At 42.8% G+C, this 23,752-nt stretch overlaps 1 protein-coding gene across 8 annotated transcripts in view; it reads left to right on the forward strand.

Moving 5' to 3' along the window:
- The window catches only part of HECW1 (HECT, C2 and WW domain containing E3 ubiquitin protein ligase 1), a 479,149-nt gene that overhangs the window by 342,012 nt on the left and 113,385 nt on the right, over window positions 1-23,752 (forward strand). For 7 of the 8 annotated variants that reach the window (XM_060304845.1, XM_060304844.1, XM_060304842.1 and 4 more), the window contains 4 exons: window positions 11,546-11,688; window positions 14,927-15,027; window positions 16,661-17,944; window positions 22,692-22,793. In XM_060304845.1, the coding sequence (XP_060160828.1) occupies window positions 11,546-11,688; window positions 14,927-15,027; window positions 16,661-17,944; window positions 22,692-22,793 (1,630 nt within the window). The remainder of the gene's footprint in view (window positions 1-11,545; window positions 11,689-14,926; window positions 15,028-16,660; window positions 17,945-22,691; window positions 22,794-23,752) is intronic. The other variant, XM_060304847.1, reaches the window with a different exon arrangement.

The raw sequence follows: 23,752 nt of genomic DNA on the forward strand, positions 1-23,752 counted from the left end.
GACTTTTAATTATAATTGTAACCTGTGTCTGAAAAAAGTCCTGAAAGTTTATGGATGGTAAACTCTCAAAGTCATTTTATATTTGAAAATGTCTTTATTTTTACTCCACTCTTTTTTTGTATGGTGATGTATCTTTTTTTTAAATGTGCAATAGCATTTTTAAAAATTGAAGTATAGGTGATTTGCAGTGTTGTGTTAGTTTCAGATGTACAGCAAAGTGATTCAGTTATACATACATACATATTTTTTTTCAGATTCTTTTCCCTTACAGGTTATTAAAAAATATTGAGTATAGCTCCCTGTGCTACATAGTAGGTCCTTGTTGGTTATCTATTTTATATATAGTAGTGTGTATAGGTTAATCACAAACTCTTAATTTATCCCCCCTCACCTTTCTCATTTGGTAACCATAAATTTGTTTTCTATATCTGTGGGTCTATTTCTGTTTTGTATATAAGTTCATTTGTATCAATTTTATTTTAGATTCCACATATAAGCGATATCATATGATATTTGTCTTTCCATATCTGGCTTACTTAACTTAGTAGGATAATCTCTAGGTCCATCCATGTTGCTGCAAATGGCATTATTTCCTTCTTTTCTATGCCTAAGTAATATTCCGTTGTATAAAATTACCACATCTTCTTTATCCATTCACCTATCGATGGACATTTAGGTTGCTTCCATGTCTCTGCTATTGTAACTAGTGCTGCTGTGAACATTGGGCTGCATGTATCTTTCCAAATTATGGTTTTCTCTAGATATATGCCCAGGAGTAGGATTGCAGGATCATATGGTAGCTCTATTTATAGTTTTTTAAGGAACCTCCATACTATTCTCCATAGTGTTTGTACCAATTTACATTCCCACCAACAGGAGGGAGGGTTCCTTTTTCTCCACACCCTCTCCAGCATTTACTATTTGTAGACTTTTTGATGATGGCCATTCTGCCCAGTGTGAGGTGATAACTAAGTATAGTTTTGGTTTGCATTTCTCTAATAATTAGCAATGTTGAGCATCTTTTCATGTGCTTTTTGGCCATCTGTATGTCTTCTTTGGAGAAATGTCTACTTAGATTTCCTGCCCATTTTTTGATGGGTTGTTTGATTTTTTGCTTTTTGTTTTTTGTCTTTTTTGATATTGAGCTGCATGAGTTGTCTGTATATTTTAGAGATTAATCCCTTGTTGGTCGTATCACTTGCAAATATTTTCTCCCATTCTTTGGGTTGTCTTTTTGTTTTGTTTATGGTTTCCTTTGCTTTTAAGTTTAGTTAGCACCCATTTGTTTATTTTTGTTTTTATTTCCATTACTCTAGGAGGTGGAGCCAATGTTTTGCCTATGTTTTCCTCTAAGGGTTTTATAGTATCTGGTCTTACATTTAGGTCTTTAATGCATTTTGAGTTTATTTTTGTGTGTGGTATTAGGAAATGTTCTAATTTCATTCTTTTACATGTGGCTGTCCAGTTTTCCCAGCACCACTTATTGAAGAGGCTGTCTTTTCTCCATTGTATATTCTTGCCTCCTTTGTCATAAATTAATTGACCATATGTGCATGGGTTTATCTCTGGGCTTTCTATCCTGTTCCATTGATCTATAAGTCTGTCTTTGTGCCAGTATCATGCTGTTTTGATTACTGTAGCTTTATAGTATAGTCTGAAGTCAGGGAGCCTGATTCCTCCAGCTCCATTTTTCTTTCTCAAGGTTGCTTTGGCATTTGAGTTCTTTTGTGTTTCCATACAAATTTTAACATTTTCTGTTCTAGATCTGAAAAAAAAATTGCTGTTGGTAATTTGACAGGGATTGCATTGAATCTGTAGATTGCCTTGGGTGGTAAAGTCATTTTGACAATATTGATTCTTCCAATCCAAGAACATGGTATATGTCTCCACCTGCTTGTTTTATCTTTGATTTCTTTCATCAGTGCCTTATAGAACAGGTCTTTTGCCTCCTTAGGTAGGTTTATTCCTATGTATTTTATTCTTTTTGATACAATGGTAAATGGGATTGTTTCCTTAATTTCTCTTTCTGGTCTTTCATTGTTAGTGTATGGAAATACGACAGATTTCTATGTATTAATTTTGAATTCTACAGCTTTACCAAATTCATTAATGAGCACTAGTAGTTTTCTGGTAGCATCTTTAGGATTTTCTACATATAGTATCATGTCATCTGCAAACAGTGACAGTTTTACTTCTTCATTTGCAGTTTGGATTCCTTTTATTTCTTTTTCTTCTCTGATTCCTGTGGCTAGGACTTCCAAACGTATGTTGACTAAAAGTAGCAGTAGTGGACATCCTTGTCTTGTTCCTGATCTTAGGGTAAATGCTTTCAGCTTTTCACTGTTGAGTATGGTGTTAGCTGTGGGTTTGTCATGTATGGCCTTTATTATGTTGAGATATGTTCCCTCTATGCCCACTTTCTGGAGAGTTTTTGTCATAAATGGTGTTGAATTTTGTCAAAAGCTTTTTTCTGTATCTATTGAGATGATCATATGGTTTTTATTCTTCAATTTGTTAATGTGGTGTATCACACTGATTGATTTGTGGATATTGAAAAATCCTTGTATCCCGGGGATAAATCCCAACTGACCATGGCATATGATTCTTTTAATATATTGCTGGATTCAGTTTGCTGGTATTTTGTTGAGGATTTTTGTGTCTACGTTCATCAGTGATATTGGCCTGTAATTTTCTTTTTCTTTTGTTTTGTGGTATCTTTGGTTTTGGTATCAGGATGATGGCAGCCTCATAGAATGAGTTTGGGAATGCTCCTTCCTCCGCAATTTTTTGGAATAGTTTCAGAAGGATAGGTGTTAACTCTTCTCTAAATGTTTGATAGAATTCGCCTGTGAAGCCATCTGGTCTTGTACTTTTGTTTGTTGGGAGTTTTTTAATCACTGTTTTAATTTCAGTATTTTTGATTGGTCTGTTCATATTTTCTATTTCTATTAAAATCTAGTACTTAGATTTTCTGCTGGAACAATAACTAAAATGGCTTGGGCACTGAAGTTGCAATCTAGCATTCATAGAGAGTGCATCTTAGATTACACACAAGCTTGTATTATATTCCACTCTTGCAGCATCAATATGTGACTTCTGGTGGAAATACCTCCAGGAGTAGCCAGTCACTGATTCCCTCTCTTGTCAATGTTCATTTCCATATTCAAATTACACATTTCTGTGTGCATCCTTATTAACCACAAGAAAATAAATAACGTGATAAAAACTATAGAGGAGATATGGAAGCAGAAGAAAAAACAGCTGTCTCTGTTGGTGGTTCCCAAAGTCAGAAAAGGCTTCACAGAAGAAATTTTACTTGAATGGGTGTTTAAAGGATGAGTAGGAGTTTGGCATGGCCAGGAAGTTGGGAAAGAACACCTTCTAGGAAAATAGTAAGTCTGTGAAAATGTGTGAAAGAAAATGAGGTTGCCAGGGAATGAGTATAATAAGTGAAGGTGGAAAGATTGGCAGGAACCAAACGCGTCATTGGGAAATTTGGATTTCATCCCGTGAGTGAGAAAAAAATCAGGGAAAGTTATTCTGCAAGAGAATGAAAGGACCAAATCTGTGTTTCAGAGACATAACTTTACTGGCCACTGTAAGAGAGAAGCTGAAGACTGGGAGACCAGTTAAGAGGTTATTCCATGGGCAGGGAATGACATTGGCCAGTGGCAGCAGAAGTGGGGAGGAGAGAACAGACTCTAGAGAGTTTAGATTCAATGACTGATTGGATATAGGCTCCTAAAGGTACAAAGAACATGCAGGGATGACCAAGGTATGCATTTGAGGAACTGTACAGTGAAGATGACAATTTACCCACAAAGCCTGTGCAGACGGTGCTTCTTCTCTGTTAGGGGTACTATAAAGTAGACACAGAAAGGTTGATTAAGTTGCTTATGATCACACAGCAAATTTTGGTCTTCTTGGTTTTCAATCTAGTAATCTAATCCTATTCCTTTTTTATAGGCATTGAAATGAATCATCTTCAGAAGCAAAAGACTTAGACATGTAGATGTGGTCCCCAACCTTTTTGACACCAGGGATTGGTTTCGTGGAACACAATTTTTCCATGGACCAGGGAGGGAGGGGCATGGTTTGGGGATGATTCAAGTGCATTACATTTATTGTGCACTTTATTTCTATTATTATTACATTGTAATATATAATGAAATAATTATACAACTCTCCATAATGCTGGCAGAAGGCGGAGCTCAGGCAGTAATGCGAGCGATGGGGAGCGGCTGTAAATACAGATGAAGCTTCACTCACTCCCCTGCCGCTCACCTCCTACTGTGCAGCCCAGTTCCTAACAGGCCACAGACCGGTATTGCTATGTGGCCTGGGGGTTAGGGACACCTGTGGTTAAGAATATGGATATAGATACAGATATAGATAGAATACATGTAAGTAGTAAGTATAATACATACTTTTGTATTTGATGTATTTTATATATAGTATAAAAGTATATAACATTACATATTTACAAGCACACACTTGCAGACCTTGCTTCCCACTCTGCCAAGCCTAAATCTTGGCCTAATTTTGCCACAGCAGTGCCTGCAAATAAAATTAATAATATTCTTTTCTGTGGCTGAGTTTTCTCAGTGCCTGATACGGAGACGGTGGAGGCCCAGTCAAGACCAGTTCCCTTGTTCTTATGCATAAGAAGAAATGTAAACTTTCCATATACGACAGATTTGTAAGAGCAGCCTTTAATATTCAAAGCAGTTAGATTCTCTGCAGATACAAGGCTCACATCTCAACAGGATTCTGGCATGTCCTTCCTGGGGTAGAGTCAGGCTATGCACTGCTTGGAGGGGTAGGTCTCCTATGCCCAGAGTCCAAGAGCATCACCCCTTAATATAAAACCCTGTGACATTGCTAGTGAGAGAGAAAAACATTGCTCCTGACTCAATGATTGCTCTGCTAGTGAAGTTGTTTTCTATTGTTATCCTTGACTTTAGGCAGCACTGTTTTTGAGTGTCATTTTTAAGCTCAATGAATAGTGCCACCTGAATTGAAAGTCACATACCATGCAAGGTTCTAAGGAAGAGTAGCTGCAGTTTGCATGCTCCGTTTACTTCCTTCCTGCTTTCCTTCTCCTTGGAGAACCTTTGCACAGGAAGCGCTAAGCCTAGTCCATTTAACTTTCACTAGTAATGAATAATGGTGTTGGCTGAATCGCACCAGGCAGCCTCTTGTGAATGGAGTTGGTGTTTTATTTTCCCCTTATGTCTGCAAGAGAAGAGAGGCAAAACGAGATGCCCCTCTAACTGCATATCATGACCTATTTCACACAACAGTTAGGACCACTCCTCCCCTACATCACCAGGCATCCAGTCTTGGCTTCGAGTTGGTATTCCTGCCTTACTCCTCAACATCCTCCTACCTCTTCGAATGTAACATGACCCAAAACAAGTCAACCATCCCTACCACTTTTCCCTTCTCAACCTTTCCCGACTTCCGTAAGTTTATGAGTGGACATAAGTGAATCAACTGCACTTCTGCTCTCTCAGACTGGGATCATCTTTTATCATACCTGCCCCTAAATGCCTGAGTGAAAATACTTTCCAAATCATGTTGAACACTTCTCTGAAACGTCCCACAACTATTTCTTCATGTTTGATTATAGTGTCCCCTCTCACACTGATGTCCTTATTGTTTTGGCTACATCAAGGCACTAATGGGTCCCATTAGTTACTCGGCTACAACTCGTCCTTTCTACCTGTGGCACCGTCTTCCCTTTCTACCCAAGACCAACCATTCTTCTGGATGATCACAGAGTCCACATGAATGACCTAATTTCCTTAACGTCCTCGATCCCATTGACCTTTACTTCCATTTATCACCAGTCATCCATTCCAATGCTTACACCTTCGATCATGTGAAAACATCACAGGCTTCCCAGCTTTCTCTTTACAACCTAATATCCTTCCATAACCAACCCCTATTTCCATCACTCTGTACCTTCATTGCTTTGGGACATTCAATCACTCATCCCCACTCTTCTAGCTATTAATCCTCCCACATGCCCTCAATCTTGCAAATCCAGCCTTGGGAACTTGAGGTCTCTTCCTCTCCCTCATGCCATGGCTCTCACTGACATTTAGCCAGTCCACAAATCTGCCACCCCTTTCCTCCTTCCCTGCCAGGCTTCCTCCTCACTCCTCCATTGTTTCAGCTGGTCTGTCTGCCTCCTGGCCTGACCATCTATGGACACCTCCTCAGCACTACTACAGTGACGTCTCTGAAATGCACATCTGAGTGTGTCATTTGCATAATTCAGTTCCATTGTTCCCAGATGCCTTTGGGATAAGTCTAGGCTCTGTCCAGGAAGCTGTTTGTGAGCTGGATCCTGCTTATCTATCCAGTTTCCTCTCATAAGTTGACCCCTTCTATGATCCAGACACAGTGAGGCACCCACATTTCCCAAAGGGACCCGTGCACTCTGTGAACTTCAGCCTTTTGCCAATAGTGTCCTCTCTACCTGGAATGTTCCTCCCACACCTTCTTCATCCAGCTGATGCCTACTTAACTGTTTTGACTTAGTTAAGGCATCACCTCCTCTGGGAAGTTGTCTCTGCCTGTTCATTAGCCTTCTCCCCACCACCATCGCCACCCCTTCTCTGTACCTGTCCATCAGGCTGAGCCTTTGGGGACTCTTACCGTGGAACTGTCTGCTTTGTCATTGTCTACCTGCAGCATAAGACTGCGAGCTCGTAGGGACGTGGCCATGTCACCAGCACCCAGCTCAGAGTCAGTGCTCAGGAGGTGTTTTTGAGTGAATAAGTAACCCTTCCCTTCTTCTGAGCCATTGGCTGCTTTATGACCAACATTCTCCTGATCTCTGCCTCACTTGCCCATTATGGAACTGCTGCCATAATTTAACATAATTTCTAATTTAATATTTCTTTTGGTTCTCTACTTTGTTTTTATTTCAGTAAGTTCAGTTTACGGAAATTCTGTTTATAGAAGATCTACTCCGTGTCTTTTCTGAAGCAAGATAGAATATAATAAATAAATAAAGCATCTTATTTCTGTAAGTGGCCTATTGAGTAACAATGCAAACCAAAATAAATGGATACCCCCTATATTGCAACACTAGTCTAACATCTCTCTGGAAAATTGAAGAAGGTAGGCCTACATCGGTGGTTCTCAACAAGGGCAGTTTTGCCCCCAGGAGACGTTGAGCAATGATTGGAGTCATTTTTGGTTGTCACAACTAGAAGGGTATTACTGGCATCTATTGGATAGAGGCCCACTACCATCTACTGCTATTAATCAGAATGCCAAGACCAAAAAACTAAATATTATTATTAATTATTATTATTAAAATAAATATTATTAAATTTAATAATATTATTAAATTTAATAATTTAATAATCCCAGCTTAGTACTACTAAGCTGGGATTTGAAGAATATGTTATGAATCACTGGGCTAAATATTCAGGCCACAGAGAAAGATTTATATTTGATCTAAGAAATATTTTTATAACAATGAGATTATTCTATGTTAAAATGGATTATTACTGTGGGAACTGTGATTCTCCACTCTGGTTGCACGGTAATCTGGGACGCTAGAAACACTACCAGTACCCAGCTCTACCCCCAAGGGAATCTAATTTAATTAGTCAAGGATGGGATTCAGTAATGGGTATTTTTGTTAAAGCTCCCCAGATGATTCTAATGGGAGCCAGGGCTAAGTACCAATGGCCCAAAGCAAAAGTAAGAGTCCCACAACCTGTGCTGAAACAAAACCAAAAGGAGGATTGATGCTGTAAGAATACTGTATTCATTCCAGCTCATGCCCCAGCATTGGGCCTCATACAGCTTTCTTCCTGCCATTGTTGCCAATCATAAGAGGTCTGACAGTTGGTTCCTCAAGTGCAGCCAGGAAAGAGAATTCCGAATTTAATGTTCTGATGGAAAGGTGACTTATGGAACTTTACTCTCTGACCCTCAAGGCACCAGGAGTTCCTTTATCTAGGATAGTTTCATGACTTACGCAGAGATAAGGAGACATTGATTGATTGATTGGTCCAAGCATGGAGTACAGTTACCCTTAGATGCTCTCAAGCATCCTCAAGGAGGATGATGTGGGAAATGGCCAGACTTCCCATCCCTAAGGATCCAGGATTGGCTTTTTCATTTGCCACATTGGTTTCTTTCACAGATGAACTAGGATGCAAGGTGACAGAATTCCACAAAGAGCGGGGGCTTGGATCAATAATGCATCTTTTTTTTTTAATCCTGTGCAGATATAGTTCACAGATTTTTCTTTTGACCATTAACCAGGCCATTTCTCTGGATGGAAAGACAGAGTGGGCATTAGTAGTAGGAGAACTGTAGCTTTTGTTTGTGCACTAGGCATTTGGACCTGGTTTACGGATACTACAATCACTTTTATAGACTTACTGGTTGTTAAGGACCAGCTGAAATAAGGTCGTAGATTTGAAAGAAGTCCAATAATTAAAGAGTCAAAAGGAGAAGGAAATATTAGAGGATGGGGCAGGTAGAATCTGGATAGACCAGGAATGGAGAGGAAAAGATGCAGTTTAATCTTACACAACATGAACCTTCTTTTCCTAGTCTACAGTTGAAGATGCTGAGGTTCAGTGAGGTCATGCATGAGAAAGTCAAGAACTTAGATGTGCAGATCTAGGAAAAAAAGCCAAGTCCACCTCACTCCGCAAGTTCTTCAGGGGCTCAAAGTAAGAGCGAGGTCAGCAGCCAGACAAAATTCATCACCCTGGCCTCAGACCCACGGGTGCAAATAGCTTGCTCAGGAATAGGCAGACTTTTATATTTTTCGAGCTGCTCACTGGTTCTTAAAAGAACCTGACCTGTATAGCACAGGGAACTCTACTCAAGTTCTGTGGTACCCTATATGGGAAAAGAATCTGAAAGAGAATGGAGATATATATATATATATATATATATATATATATATATATATATAACTGATTCACTTTGCTGTACATCTGAAACTAACACAACATTGTAAGTCAACTATACGCCAATAAAATTTTTTTTTAAAAAAAGAAGAACCTGACCTAGCTGGAAGTTTACATGGACTCCAGTAACCATGGCATGGAAGTAAGGGCCTGGTGGGGAGGGGTTGATGCCAGCCATGAAGGGGTGGATTTGTGAAGAGAGGCTGAGAAGGAAGTCTTTGTGGAGGGAGGAAAAGAGCTCAGGATTTACCACCAAGTTTCAGAGAACGTCTTAGTAAGCTGACTTTCGTGTCCCATGTAGGCTGCTAGTGCCGGAAATACTCGTGTTTTACTAAAGGTGGTTACGTTTTTCGTTATAAAAATAATACATGTTCATCACAGAAAGAAATGGGTGGGGGACATAATCTTACTTGGTAAAGCAACTGCTGTTGAAATTCGTTGTAATTCTTTCCAGTCTTTTTTCTATTCATTTCATTCACATTATTGTGATCATGAGCTACCTGTTCCTTGCTCTTGTCACTTAGCATTGGAAAATAAGCATTTTCTATCTTATTGTCATTTAATGTGTTATAATTGTAATCGCATATTTAGGTACAATCATAATATAAATTATTGTAATTTAGAAAATTATAAACTATTCTGTCATATACATATACTACAATGTTCCTAGCCTATGGTTGAGCTTTTAGGTTAGGAGATCCATTACAGTACACTTCAGAATGGAATTACTAGGCAGAAGAAATGGGAGTTTGGGACCCGAGATAGTTAGGGAGCCTGGATGCTCACAGGCCTCCTTCCCTAGGGGTGGCAGGGGTGGCTGGGGTATGTGTCTAGTTGTGACGAAGACTTGGGTTTGAAAGTGAATACTTATTTGCAGGAGGAAAACCCTCCAGAGTTCTCTTTCCTGCTGTCACCATGGCTGGCAGTGTTAGAGAGTGTGTCTGCTCCATCAGTCTGGCCCCCTGAGTGACTAATGAGCAGAGCCCTCTGCCGGCCCACAATGAGCAAGGAAAAAACTTTGCTACCATAAGTCACTGAGACGTGGAATTGGTTGGTTACTGCAGCATACCCCAGCCCATACTGACTGGTACGGAGGGGATATTAACATTGGTATGCCTGACATATTTAACCTCTGAAATTAGAAATCAACTAAGGTGAAAAGAATGCTGTTAGGAATTCATCAGAATAAAAGAAAGTAGTTATATATTTTAGCTGTTTCACAACCCTCAATTAAGGGTACTATAACTTTTAATCAACTCCCCCCTCCCAGAGAGTCTGAGCTGGGCAATGAAAATATTTTCCTCTCTCTCCTTTTCTACACTTACTGATAGCCAAGCCAACTTCTGATGATAACAGTCTGCCTTTAATTGTCGTCGCCTTTATTTTCAAAGCCCTACAGTATGCTATTTTAAAAATGAACAGTTTACAACAGAAGGAAAAGGATCTGCTTTCTCTCCCCACCAACCCCACCATGAGCCCACATCCTCAAGTTCAGTTTGGATTGTACCCTCCAGGCATTTCCTCTGCAACTCAAAATACAAACGGAATCCCACTCTTCACATTTTTCTACATCTTGCCTTTTTTCTCTTAATTCGTCAGGTATCATTTCATGTCAGAACATACTTATTTACCTATTTCTTTTGAATGGCAGCAGAGTTCTCTGTTTCAAAAACTTACCATCCTTCATTTAGCCGGTTTCCTGTTGGTAGGCGTATTTTAAATCTTTCCAGCCTTTTGTAATTGTTCATAATGCTCTATTGAACATCCTTATTAAAAAAATGTATTTTGCACACTTGTACAAGTTAATCCAGAGAGGAAATTCCTAGAAGTAGAATTCTGGGTTGAAGGGAGTTTGTAGTTTAAATGCCAAAAAATATTACCAATTCCCGTCCCAAGGGTCCAATCAATTTGCATTTCCATCAATACAGTGTGAGAGTTCTTGTCCCTTCCCACTTTCCAGAAGGCGGTGTATGATCAAACTTTTAAAAATCTCTGCCATTATAATCCTGAAAAAAAAAGGTATTGCATTGTTGATTTGAAGTGCATTTCCTTAATTATAGGTGAGTTTTGCTTGTTCTTTCTTTAAGTAGGTTGATACCTTCAGTCAAGTATGGTGAGGCCTGGGTAGCATTCTTTCCCTTTAAAGTGAGTTGATTTTATTATTTGAATCTCCAAGAATAACCTTATTTTTAGGGAATTCCCTGGCAATCCAGTGGTTAGAACTCCGCACTTCCACTGCAGGGGGCACAGGTTCGATCCCTGGTCAGGGAACTAAGATCCTGCAAGCCAAGTGGCCAAAAAAAAAAAAAGAAAAGGACCTTATTTTTAAGCACTGAGAAGACATCTCATTGTGACCATTATTCATTTATTGAATAAACAGGGTTCGCAGCATTTCTAAAACCTTGAGATAGATAGATAGAGATAGGTTGAGATAGATAGATAGATAGATAGATAGATAGATAGATAGATAGATAGATAGAGATATTGCTGCTGGGGTGTTTGACAATGACATCATTCAAAGCAGATGGACTGGGGACTGACCAGCTCTCTCACCTTGCAATTAATTGATGCCACATGTTTTTTCATTGCAGCAATTCAGCTTTGTGTCCTTGCCCACTGATGTGCTGGAAATTGAGGTGAAGGACAAGTTTGCCAAGAGCCGCCCCATCATCAAGCGCTTCTTGGGAAAGCTGTCGATGCCCGTTCAGAGACTCCTGGAAAGACATGCCATAGGGTAAACCTTGACCAAGAGCTCAGTATCACTAGGCAACAGCCAGCAGGCCAGGCCCAAGGGAGGCAACAATACAGTCTCATAGAGACTTGAACTGAAAAGGTGGTGCTGTATTTCCTTGGCTTCTCCCATTAATTATGTTGTTGAGCTACAACATTTAATTAAACAGACCCTTCTCTTTCCCCTAGTTTGCGTACCACTGGTTACTTATGCAAGCGAGTAAAAATTCCTAAGACACTATAGTGAAAGAAGCCCTTAATGCAGCATTTTTTCTGTACAGATAGAAATTAAAATTTGTTTTACTACAAAGGATAACATTTCATTCATATGCCTGTCTTGTGTGTAGGATTTAATCATTTGTGACATTTCCATAACAAGATGAAATGCTGGGTTACTAGACCAGAGTGCCTTAGAAAACACTAGTATTTATAGAAAATGCTAGATAATATGTATGAAATTTTAAAAGCGTGAATCCTTATGGTGCAACCACAATTATGTTGCTTGCATCGTTCAGTTGTATATGAGAATGTGTTTCTGTGTTTTGTATCTTCTACATTCGTGTCCATTCAGGTTCTCATTGAACTCTGTCCAGATAAAATCCTTGTACATAATATGTATTTCCGTAGGTAATGGCAACTATGTTTGAAAACACTAACTCTCTGGTCATAGATATGCCTCAGTGCAATACTTAGAATGATATCAAAGGAATGAGGAAAATTATGCAGAATTTCCAAGGGTCTTAATTTAAAGCTCTTTGGATTTTCAGAAGGACTTTGGAATCACTCACAGTTATCATAAGGACATGTAATCAGAACCTGATAGCGTGTGTGCAGCCGTGTGCACATAGACACGTGTTAATTCTCAAGCCAAAGGGAGTTGACATTTACGAAGCTACAGTCGTGTGTCGAACAAGGTGTTTGCATTTTCCACTCAAACAAACAAGCAAAAATATACCTAAAGAACATAAAGCTGTCTGTGGCACATAGAGACTAAATGATTCCAAACTGTTCATTTTTAAAATAGCAAACTGTATGCCTTTTAAAATAAAGGCAGGGCTTCCCTGGTGGCGCAGTGGTTGAGAGTCCGCCTGCCGATGCAGGGGACGTGGGTTCGTGCCCCAGTCCGGGAAGATCCCACATGCCGCAGAGCGGCTGGGCCCGCGAGCCATGGCCGCTGAGCCTGCGCGTCCGGAGCCTGTGCTCCGCAACGGGAGAGACCACAACAGTGAGAGGCCCGCGTACCGTAAAAAAATAAAATAAAATAAAATAAAATAAAGGCAGCTCATGGGACTTCCTGGGCAGTCCAGTGGTTAGGACTCCACGCTTCCATTGTAGAGGGCGTGGGTTCCATCCCTGATTGGGGAACTAAGACCCCCCCATGCCATGCTGTGCGGCCAAAAAAAAAAAAAAAATTCTAAAATAAAGCTCAGAAATCTCCCTCAATCCCTTGGCCTGTATCGCAGCCCGCAGCTCTCTGCCTGGCTGTCTGCCTCCCTCAAGTCCTCTACCCATGCCTGCCTCAGCCTCACATTGGAAATATCACCGCTGCCTTGAGCCCTTTATGTAGTGGTCCTGCCTCATGCCCCCAGCTGGATGTAAGCTGTCTAAAGGCAGCGGTATGCACTACCTGCTGTATATCACCGGAATTACTTTTGACTTGCGAGAGGCTCAAAAAATATTTGTTGATAAAGTGAGTGGAAAGCAAAGGAAAGAAACACGTGGAAAACAAATGCAAAGCGTGATCGATTTAATTTTTGTCTCACTGTCTGATGGTCTTTAGGCCTCCTCTGATTCCGGCATGGTTTGGGGTTCAGGATCTCTTATGGTCCTAGTAGACCTACCTCATAATATTGACCAAGGCCCATGTCAATATTGTAGCTCATTCTATTTTCCCTGCATATAATGCCTTATTCAGTGGGCTTCCTAGAAACTCCAAGCATGAAACCAGGGCTTCCCAAATAGAAATACGAAGTCAGTGGATCACTGGGATATATGTTGTTTCATAATGCTGGTGCTTTCTAGGAAGAAACATGAAAACACTACCAGCCAGTGACTTATCTTTTTATTTGAATGTCACAAATGAATAAATGGAGTGAATACAGAATTATCTAAGTAACAACTGGTTTGGGACTATGTCTTTGTTATTATTGGATAGAGTGGATTTGTTCATTTCTGAATATCCCAAGGTAATCACTCTTCCTATTTAGGCGAAGGTAGGGGACCATGTGCTCTGCTGAAGCTGCATTGTTGATGAAACTATAATAGCAAAGTTTCAGGTTGATTTCTCCCTGGATAATTGTCTTCCTAGTAATTAAAAATTGCCTTGAGTCGGAAGAGGGAATGGTGCCAGAGTCCAGGGTGGAGTTTCAGAGTCTCTCTGTGGGACCCTGGAGTTGGTGTAATCAGAGGTCATGGGCCAGTGGACCCAGCCCACAAGTCTTGCTTTGCTCCGTTCCGCAGCAGGTCCCTTTCTGAACCCCTCCACAGGGTCCCTGGTAACCAGGACAGCATCCTTCCATAGATATTAGATATAGATGATAGATAGATAGATAGATAGATATCGCAAGACACACATCTGCTGCTGGCACTGTCTATTATTAAGGGCATATTTGGAAAATATCACCCTGCACAGGAAAAGCAGCAAAGGATATCCATATCTTTTCTTTTTTTCTCTAGAACACAGGTTGGCAAACTTTCTATAAGGAGCCAGATAGTAAATGTTTCAGGCTGTATAAGCCATATGGTTTCTGTCCCAGATATTCAGCTCTGCCATTGTAGCATGAAGTCAGCCCAGACAAGAAGTAAACTTAATAATAAGCAAGGTTGCATTCTAATAAAACTTTTATTTATGGAAACTGAAATTTGAATTTCGTATCATTTTCACATGTCACAAAATACTACTCTTCCTTTGCTTTTTTTCCAACTATTTAAAAATGGAAAAAGCTCATGGCCTTATGGAAACAAGTGATGGGCCAGATTTGGCCCGTGGGCTGTAGTTTCCTGATCCCTGCTTAGGAGTATTCGATAAGGATTTTCTTGAAGGTTTTCATCGCTGTTGAGCAGATGTACTTTCCCATCGTTCCCTTAGGACCATCTCATATGTACCCGAGCAGATCACCACCTCCTAATAGCAGGGCCTCCCTGGGCTGGGCTGCTTTGCCCACTGACACAGAAAGCACACTGCGTGGTCTTTAGGAGGACAGGTATTGACCAGATCTGTGACGGTGTTTGTTTCCTTCTAGGGACAGGGTGGTCAGCTACACACTTGGCCGCAGGCTTCCAACAGATCATGTGAGTGGACAGCTGCAATTCCGATTTGAGATCACTTCCTCCATCCACCCAGGTATTTTCAGCATGTACTTTCATGTGTTGTCCTAGCCGAGTGTCATAGCGTGGTTCCTTTCCCCAAAATACAATAACCATTGTTCTCTCCAGACATGTCCTAGGTTTTATGGTTCTCTATCCATCTTCTCCATTTGAGGCCTAGAAGCCAGTGATCTGTTCTGGAAGCCAGGTTGCTGTCCCCCTTTTTATGTTTTTTATTTTTATTTTTTGGCCACATCACATGGCTCGTGGGATCTTAGTTCCCCGACCAGGGATCAAACCCGGGCCCCCTGCAGTGGAAGCACAGAGTCCTAACCAGTGGACCACCAGGGAAGTCTCTGTTGTCCCCTGGATTGAGAGGCTCCTCTTCATTCGGTGATCCAAAGGTAGAGGGTTAGGCACTCGAGTGGGAATTGACAAAGAGGCCAACGTGGGTATGGAGCCATGTCTAATTTATCATTTTACTCCCAGCATCCACATAGGACTTGCTCAACAGATATTGAATCATTACATACGTGAGTGAGTGAATGAATGTGATACCCATCATAGTGTTGAACTGTGATTACCCAGTGGATTTTTACAATATCGCAGGAAAAATGGAAACTATAAGTTGGACAGAAAACTTGAGAATCATCCCGTGTTCAGTTTTTCAGGCCAAAACATATCTCCAAATAAGAATGATGAGATACCTCTTAATTCCCCCCTTGCTTTTCTCCTACAAGCCCCCTCATAAGTGTAGATCACACTGAGAATTGTCTGGTCCTCCTGGGCCACATTTATAGGTTGCCATTAAAGCTAATATAGCTTCTGAGAATTCAGGGTCTGAAGTTTATCACTGCCCACTCATCAAACAGAAGTTGCACTCTTCTATGCCCAATATACAAAGCAGATTGTAAGAAAACACTTGACTGTTTCGTCCTTTCAAATCCAGCATTTTCTACATTCTGAGAATAAAACTGACTCTTCCTTCAGTAAGGACAGCTTTACAGTGCACCAGAGAGATTGCTTTTCTTCGATGAGTGAATAGCACTAGAGCTTGAAATGGGAATTCCTGTCTGGCAGGGATGCAATAGAGCAACTGGGGGAAGGTAGAGGTAAACCATGCTTGCCGCTCCTTGAATGGGTGCTCGGTATGGAGACCTGGTTTATCTTCCCCTGCAGTACCTCCATATGTTGGAAACCTTCCAGTCTGAGCCACTGAATGACTGTGGTTGCTCCCATCATTGGCCTTTTCTTCTCTCTGGTCACCTAAGAACCCCATTCTGCCACCCTGGGGGACCCAGCCATTGTAAACACTCTGAACCAATATAATTAGTCCTGCCTGGAGCCAGCAAGGAACTATAAACCGTGCCCCCCATCTCTGAGGTCTAACATGTAGCAAACATTTATGTGCCTAGAACTGGGGTAATGCTAGGCTTTGGGCATTTTAACCAAAAAATGAAGTTCCTTGAAACAGAATTCTTAAATATATCATGACTGCAAGTGTCCTTAACATAAGGAGAACTCATTCTTGCAGTATTTTTAGCAGAGCTTTGGCCAATGGGAAGCCCTCATCAACCCCTACATCCAATATCCTAAGGCAGAAATCCCTAGGATGGCTCAGTCCCCCGGAGCAGGCTAACACTACAGTGACATTTTCTTCTTGTCTGCAGATGATGAGGAGATTTCCCTGAGTACCGAACCTGAGTCTGCAGAAATTCAGGACAGCCCCATGAATAACCTGGTGGCAAGCAGCCGTGGGGAGCCGCCTTGCACTAATGCACCAGAGCCCTCGGGGACCTCAGGGCCAGAGCAGCTGAGCCAGGGCAGCGCGGTGGGCCCTGCAGGGAACGAGAGCCTGGAGCTTGCCAATCCGGTTGAGGCCGCCGCAGGTACCACGGAGGCAGGAGATGATGGCACGGTCTGTGTGAGGCCTGAGGCGGCTGGGGAGCTTCTGGCCCCCTGGCCAGAGGACACGGAGCCCGCCCTGAGCGCGGAAGAACTGGCCGAGCGGTTGGACCTGGGCGGGGAGGCGGCCCTACCCGGGCTGCTGGAGGACGGTCGAGCCCCGGGCAGCCCCGGGGAGCCAGTGGCCCAGGAGGCGGCGACAGAGAGCCGGGCTGGCGGGCAGGAGGAGGACAGGCTGCAGCTGCGGGCTTCGGTGAAGAGGAAAAGCAGGCCGTGCTCCCTGCCTGTGTCCGAGCTGGAGACGGTGATCGCGTCAGCCTGCGGGGAGCCCGAGACGCCTCGGACCCACTACATCCGCCTCCACACGCTGCTGCACAGCCTGCCCTCCGCGCAGGGCGGCAGCGCAGACGACGATGGCGCGGAGGAGGAGGCCACCCTCAAGGATGCCTCGGAGAAGGAGGCGCTCAGCGAGGTGGACACGGTCGCCGCCGAGCCGCCTCCCCCGGAAGAGGATGGAGGGGCCCCCGAGGGGGCCACTCCAGGCACAGCGCCCCCGGGCCACTCGGGCTTGGCCAACGGCTCTGTCCCAGGTGGCGACACGCTCCCCAGCACGGGGAGCGAGAGCGACTCCAGCCCGCGGCAGGGCGGGGACCACAGCTGCGAGGGCTGCGACGCATCCTGCTGCAGCCCCTCGTGCTACAGCACGTCGTGCTACAGCAGCTCGTGCTACAGCAGCTCCTGCTACAGCGCCTCCTGCTACAGCCCCTCCTGCTACAACGGCAGCAGGTTCGCCAGCCACACCCGCTTCTCCTCCGTGGACAGCGCCAAGATCTCCGAGAGCACCGTCTTCTCCTCCCAGGACGACGACGAGGAGGAGGAGAACAGCGCCTTCGAGTCGGTGCCCGACTCGGTGCAGAGCCCGGAGCTGGAGCCGGAGTCGGCGAAAGGCGCGGGGTGGCAAGACGAGTCGGCTGCCGCCACCGGGAGCGTGGCCAGAACCGTGGAAGGTCTGGAGTCCCCCGTGGCAGGGCCGAGCAGTCGGAGAGAAGGTTAGACCTCACACCCAATCAGAGAGAAAATAGGACCACCAGGGGGACGCAGGTCTCGCCAACATGGTTTCAAAACAAGAGGGAGAGGGTCAGTCCCAAATGAGGTTGCTGTAGCAGCCGTGGGTGCCTGTCCTGTACGTACATGTGTGCATGTGTATATGTGTATGTCAGTACTCCAGACTGTGGGTAGCTGACACCCCGCCACTGCCCAGATACACACCAAGAATTACAGCTAGTTGGATGTGAGCGTATACTTGTATGTGTGCTTCTCGGTTTTAACTAATCACTGGTTATAGGGTACGTGTTACCCTCTAGTCTTGACAACAACTGGAGCATCGAGGTTAGTATCAAATAATATAAGCAGGAAATGATCATCAACATTAGGTGGATAATGTGTCAGCATCTGCTGATCCCCAAAACTTATTGAAGATTAGCAGTAAGTTAATATAACTGGAGGAACATTGAGATTACCTGTTTTAGAGTTTAGCTAACCTGTGTGCAAACGGATACGTATAGCCTACATGTATGTGTCATGATTTCTGTCTCCTCAATTCTGTTATTGTTGTTGGTTTTGTTTTGTGTTGTTTTGGGGGTCCGGGGGCTATTTTTTCTAATGGAAGGGAAGAATAACATGAATGTGTAAATCGCTTTGTCTCAAGTAAGATCCTAATCCAGTAGGTACCCCCTTTAGTTTCAAAATGTATTCTGTGTCTTAACCAAAGACCTTCCTTCTTAGTCATGCCTGTGGAATCATATATAAATTTAATTTGCATTTCCTTATCCAGAATTGGGAACCACCTTCCAATCAAGTGACAGTGACATCAAGGGAAATCGTTTAAAAGTCACATAATAATAGGAAATAATTCAGTTGTTTTAAAAGAGAAAGATATAGATTCTGCTATTTTGCTGTTCTCATTTGTTTAAATTAGCCTCCAAACAAAATGCGTTGGTCTTGTCTCTAGACGGCTAGCTAGCTCATCAAGGGCCAGAGTTATAGCATCTTTATGTTTGAATTCTCAGCCCCTAAACAAATGCCTAGCACCTACAGATTTTTTACAGGAACTAACGCGAGCTAAAAAGAAATAATTTTAAGTACTTAACAATGCCCAATTCTACATTTTAGAGAAAGAAGGGGTGAGGGAAAGTGGCACATAGGATAAGGAGAAGCCCAAGGAAATTGGTAATAAAGAGACACAGGGAGGAAAACCATAGTGACATACAATATGGAAAGGCACCCGTGAGTGTGAGAATGGCGTGGACAATTCCTTTCTTTAACAAGGTGGTTTTGAGTCCCTTCTTCGTTCTGAGCCAGATGCTTTGTGCTGGGCACAGGAAGATGGTTCAGCAGTAGATCTGTGTGGAAGGAACTCAATAATTACAATAGAATTGCAAATAAGTATATTACAAGGAGTTTGGGGGATACACCCCTACAACAGCATAACTCGGAGCTGCCAGCGATGTTTAGACCAAAGTTCAGCAAATTTTTTCTGTAAAGGGCCAGATAGTAAAACTTTTAGGCTTTGTAGGTCAAGAGGCAAAATCAAAAAACTCTTCTCACCTAAGGGGTATTTTTAAAAACAGTTTTACCTTCAGAAGTGTGATAACCGTTCTTAGCCCAGGGCCATACAAAAACAAGGCTGGATTCGGAGTTTGTCAACCTGTTGTAGCCAATGGGTATACTTTGACCACCATGTTGGGAGACAGTCCACACATGGGTAATTGAAAATTGACTCAGTATACATTGATATAAAAGCATGTTTAACAACAACATAAAAAAGACACTGCCCACGCCTTTGAGGGCCTAACAGTCCAGGAGGGGGAAGCCATCCCCTTAACTGAAAGGACAGGAAAGTGTTTCAGGGCCATAGTGGAAGTCTGTGTTTGTAAAGAAATTTCTCGCTTCCTGAATTTTTTGCAGATTGTAAACTCGGAAAAAGTTAAGAAGCACCTACATGCTTCACTGTGGTGGTTACCAAGGGCAACATGAGGATTCCTGGGAAGGACTGTTGATCTCATGAAAGCTGTGCATACCTTGGCATGTGACATTCTCCAGCCAGTTCTTCTCTCCCTTGGTAGTGCATCCCCGGGGCTAATGGGATCGGCGTGGCAGATCTGTCCCCTACTGACCACCATGTTTCCAAGAGCACCTGCTCAAAGAAAGCACATAGGCCTGGTTATATGCATGTGTGCTCTCTTCTCCCTTAAGAGTCTCTGCTGCCCCCTCACCGTGACTTTGAAGATTGCAAATTCTTGCCCAAGGTTAGCCAAGGTAGATGTACTATATACATGCCCACGCGGACGAGTCTGTAGCAGCTTGTGGAGGATGTCTTCTTTATCTACTTTTTGCTGCTTTTCCTTCCATAAAAACCTTTTTTTTCAATCTCAACATAAAATGGTTTTTTAAAACCTGCCGATCAAATGAAAAAAGTAACGTAATATGATTATGAGCTCAGCCCTGCCATCAGGCTCCCCTGGGTTTATATTCAGTCCCCCCCACTTCCCAGCCATGACACCTTAGCCAAGTTACCTAACTGCTCCAAGCCTCACGTGTAAAATGGGTGCAAATGTAGAACGTACCCTGAGGGGTTATCGGAAAGATTCAATGAGATGATTCGTATGATGCGCCCAGCCCCTCACTGAGTGAGGGTTCCTCCAGGTAGATGAGCAGCGAGACTCCCTTTTAAATTAGAATAAGTTTCCTTCTCAGAAGGTCTAGCAGGTCTGACACTTGCTTTGTGTTTGAGGCGAAGGGGATGGTGTGGAGCCGCGACCGCCGGCAGAACAGGATTGCTCGCTTCCTCTGTGCGCTCCATTCAGTCACATCATTGCGTTTGCTTGGGGTTCACAGGCAGGTGGGGTCAGCTCCATTAACTCCAGCAAGCAACAATATTATGTTTCCACTAGCTTGGAGGAGTAATTAACCTGATTGGTTGAATTAATTATGATGAGGTAAGTTTGTTGTGGTTGTTTTTGTTAAGAAACTAAATTAAAAATGCAGCAGCTGGTGACATAACAACTGTACCATTGTTTTTTTAGTTTCTGACACTAAACATATATAAAGACAAACATGAGTGTGGTATCCACTAAATTCAGAGCCCAACTTTGAAACAGGAGTCTGTTTGCAAGGAGCTATGTGCTGGCATGAGGAGCACCTTCCTTGACTGCCCTTAGTCTCCAGGGACCCCAAGAATTTCAGTCACACACCAGAGTTTGCACAAGAAATAATGTTACATATTTAACATTTAAAAGGACGCTTTGTTCCGGAATACATCCCTGTTTTTGTTTTCCAGTTAGCTCTAGGAATTAAATGGCTAAATTAAATCCACCTAACTTCCTTCCTAGCTAATTTCTTTATGTTTTAAATCCGTTCTGTGGATCTAGAGTGAGAAGAAATAAACATCCTTTCCATGTGTGGACATTCTGGGGAGTATTTTTGAAATTTGAGATCCCACGAAGATCTTAACCACTGTTTTTCACAGTTTCTCTCTCTTTGGCCCAAGGAATAATGGAACACTTGGTATTTGCATGAGCCGTGGAGGGCAGAGGAAGGAAAAGGCCTGACCTTTGTCCTCTGGCCAACAGGGGCTACTGTGAGAAATCCAAGGCAGTGTTAGTGGGGGGTTACCAGTCTGAGAGCTGTCTCGTGGCCTGGGCCCTTCTAGCTCCCCAGAGATCAAGAGCAATTGCCTCTGATTATGTGACCCAAACAGCTGGTGCTGTAGGCCTTCCATGCACATGGCCAGAGGACATCATGAAATAGGAGCTGCATTGTACAACATCGTTCAGTTCATCATAAGGCTGCCTGAGAGTACTATTAGCTGTGTCTGTTATAACTGAGGGTGCGCATTCTGTGAATATGTTTATTTCTAAAATTTCTCCATGTCTGTCTTTCTTCTTCCGTCTATCCCACTTCTGTGTTTCAAGTTTTCCTGTCTCGGTCTTCCCACCTCTTATCTACTTCCTTCGTCTCTTGTCTTCTTCCAGAACACCCTGGCTTATCAGATTCTTCCTCAGAATAATCTGGACCAATCACAAGATGCCATAGCTCCTGGGCTCTGTACCCCAGCCCCTAGCTTCCATACTACACGAGTTCCTTAACCCCATCTCAGAAAGGCACCAGCTAAGAGTTTCATTCCAAACACAAAATCTCTGAAAGATGGCCTCTGGGTAGCCCTCCGATGAAACCTATCCAAACAAGGAGCTGTCATTTTGCACAGACCCCTTGAACTTTTATGAGACCTTATAAATGCTGCCCTTCCCTCCAAAAGGCCTGTTTCTTTTCCTGGGCTAAACTCAGGCTCTGCTCATTTTCTTTTGTGTCCCTTTCTGATGCCACCTTCCCCTCAAGAAAATCCGGGTGGTTACAGCATCAGACCCCAATCCTACCTATTGGTCTGTTGCGGTACAGATCACAGCCATGGAGTGTTTGGCTGGCTTTTTTCGAGTTTCTTAAAAGATATAGTTCCCTCTATTCACTGGCTCATGAATGACTCTGTATGTAGCAAACTGACACAGAAAAAAATCAATTGCCTACTCTTTTTTTTTTTGAATTTTATTTTTTTTATACAGCAGGTTCTCATTAGTTATCCATTTTATACATATTAGCGTATATATGTCAATCCCAATCTCCCCAATTGCCCGCTCTTTGGGGTTTTTTCTTGCAGTAGTTTGTTTTACAGTCGTGCTTTTTTGCTGACATTGCCATGGCAATGAATGAATCTGAATGTCTCGACTATCTTGTCCGTAGGTGAATGTCCTATACTCCATAATTCCCAGCCAGTAAGCCAGCTTCCTTCCTTGAGGCCTGAACATCATCACTACCCAACAATCGATGAGCCTCTTCCACCAAGTAAGCTTTAGTTTTGAAAATCTATGTTCATAACTTCCCATCAAGTGTAAGCAGGTCGGTATGAACTTTGTATATAAACATCCAAACTCTTCCTCCACTCCATACCTCACACTGTGATCAAAAACCAATATGGGGGCTTCCCTGGTGGCGCAGTGGTTGAGAGTCCGCCTGCCGATGCAGGGGACACGAGTTCGTGCCCCGGTCCGGGAGGATCCCACATGCTGCGGAGCGGCTGGGCCCGTGAGCCATGGCCGCTGAGCCTGTGCGTCCGGAGCCTGTACTCTGCAATGGGAGAGGCCACAACAGTGAGAGGCCCGCGTACCACAAAAAAAAAAAAAAAAAAAACCAATATGGCGCCTACCATAGAAATTGCTTGGTTGGTTGGTTTTTTCTCGTGTGGTTTCAGGATGTGATCTTAATGAGAAAACCCAGTATTTTCAGCACCCTTCAACTTCTGAAATGGAGAGCATTTCTTTACAAGACTTGACTAGGCCTTGCAAACTGTTCATGACCCTTAATTCGCAAATTTTACTGTATTATATTTAAAAGTTTGCAGCTCGAGATGGAATAATCCTATTGTTCTCCATGGGACCTTTTATGGTTCAAGCATCTCCACGTAATAAAACATTTCAACCCATCAGGACCCATGAACTTGCATTTTCCTTACTCTAATTTGCACCAGTAGGTGACAGCCTCAAATTTTTTCTGTAGTTCTTAGAGGTTTCCAGGCAAAGTATCATCTTTAGGGATAGAATTCAATAGCACATTCTCCTGGTAACCGTAATGTGTAATTGATAATTATCTAACTGGTCATTTGAACTTGGGAAAATCAATCTCAGTGACTCAGTTTTCTTAGTTGTAAAGTAAAGCTTTAATTTTCTCATCTGCTAAATGCTAGATTTGGACTAGATAGTCTCTAGATATCATTCCAGTGTAATTTACCCTTATAATATTCCCTT

The sequence above is a fragment of the Globicephala melas genome, chromosome 9 (genome assembly GCF_963455315.2).
Source record: "Globicephala melas chromosome 9, mGloMel1.2, whole genome shotgun sequence".
NCBI lineage: Eukaryota > Metazoa > Chordata > Mammalia > Artiodactyla > Delphinidae > Globicephala > Globicephala melas.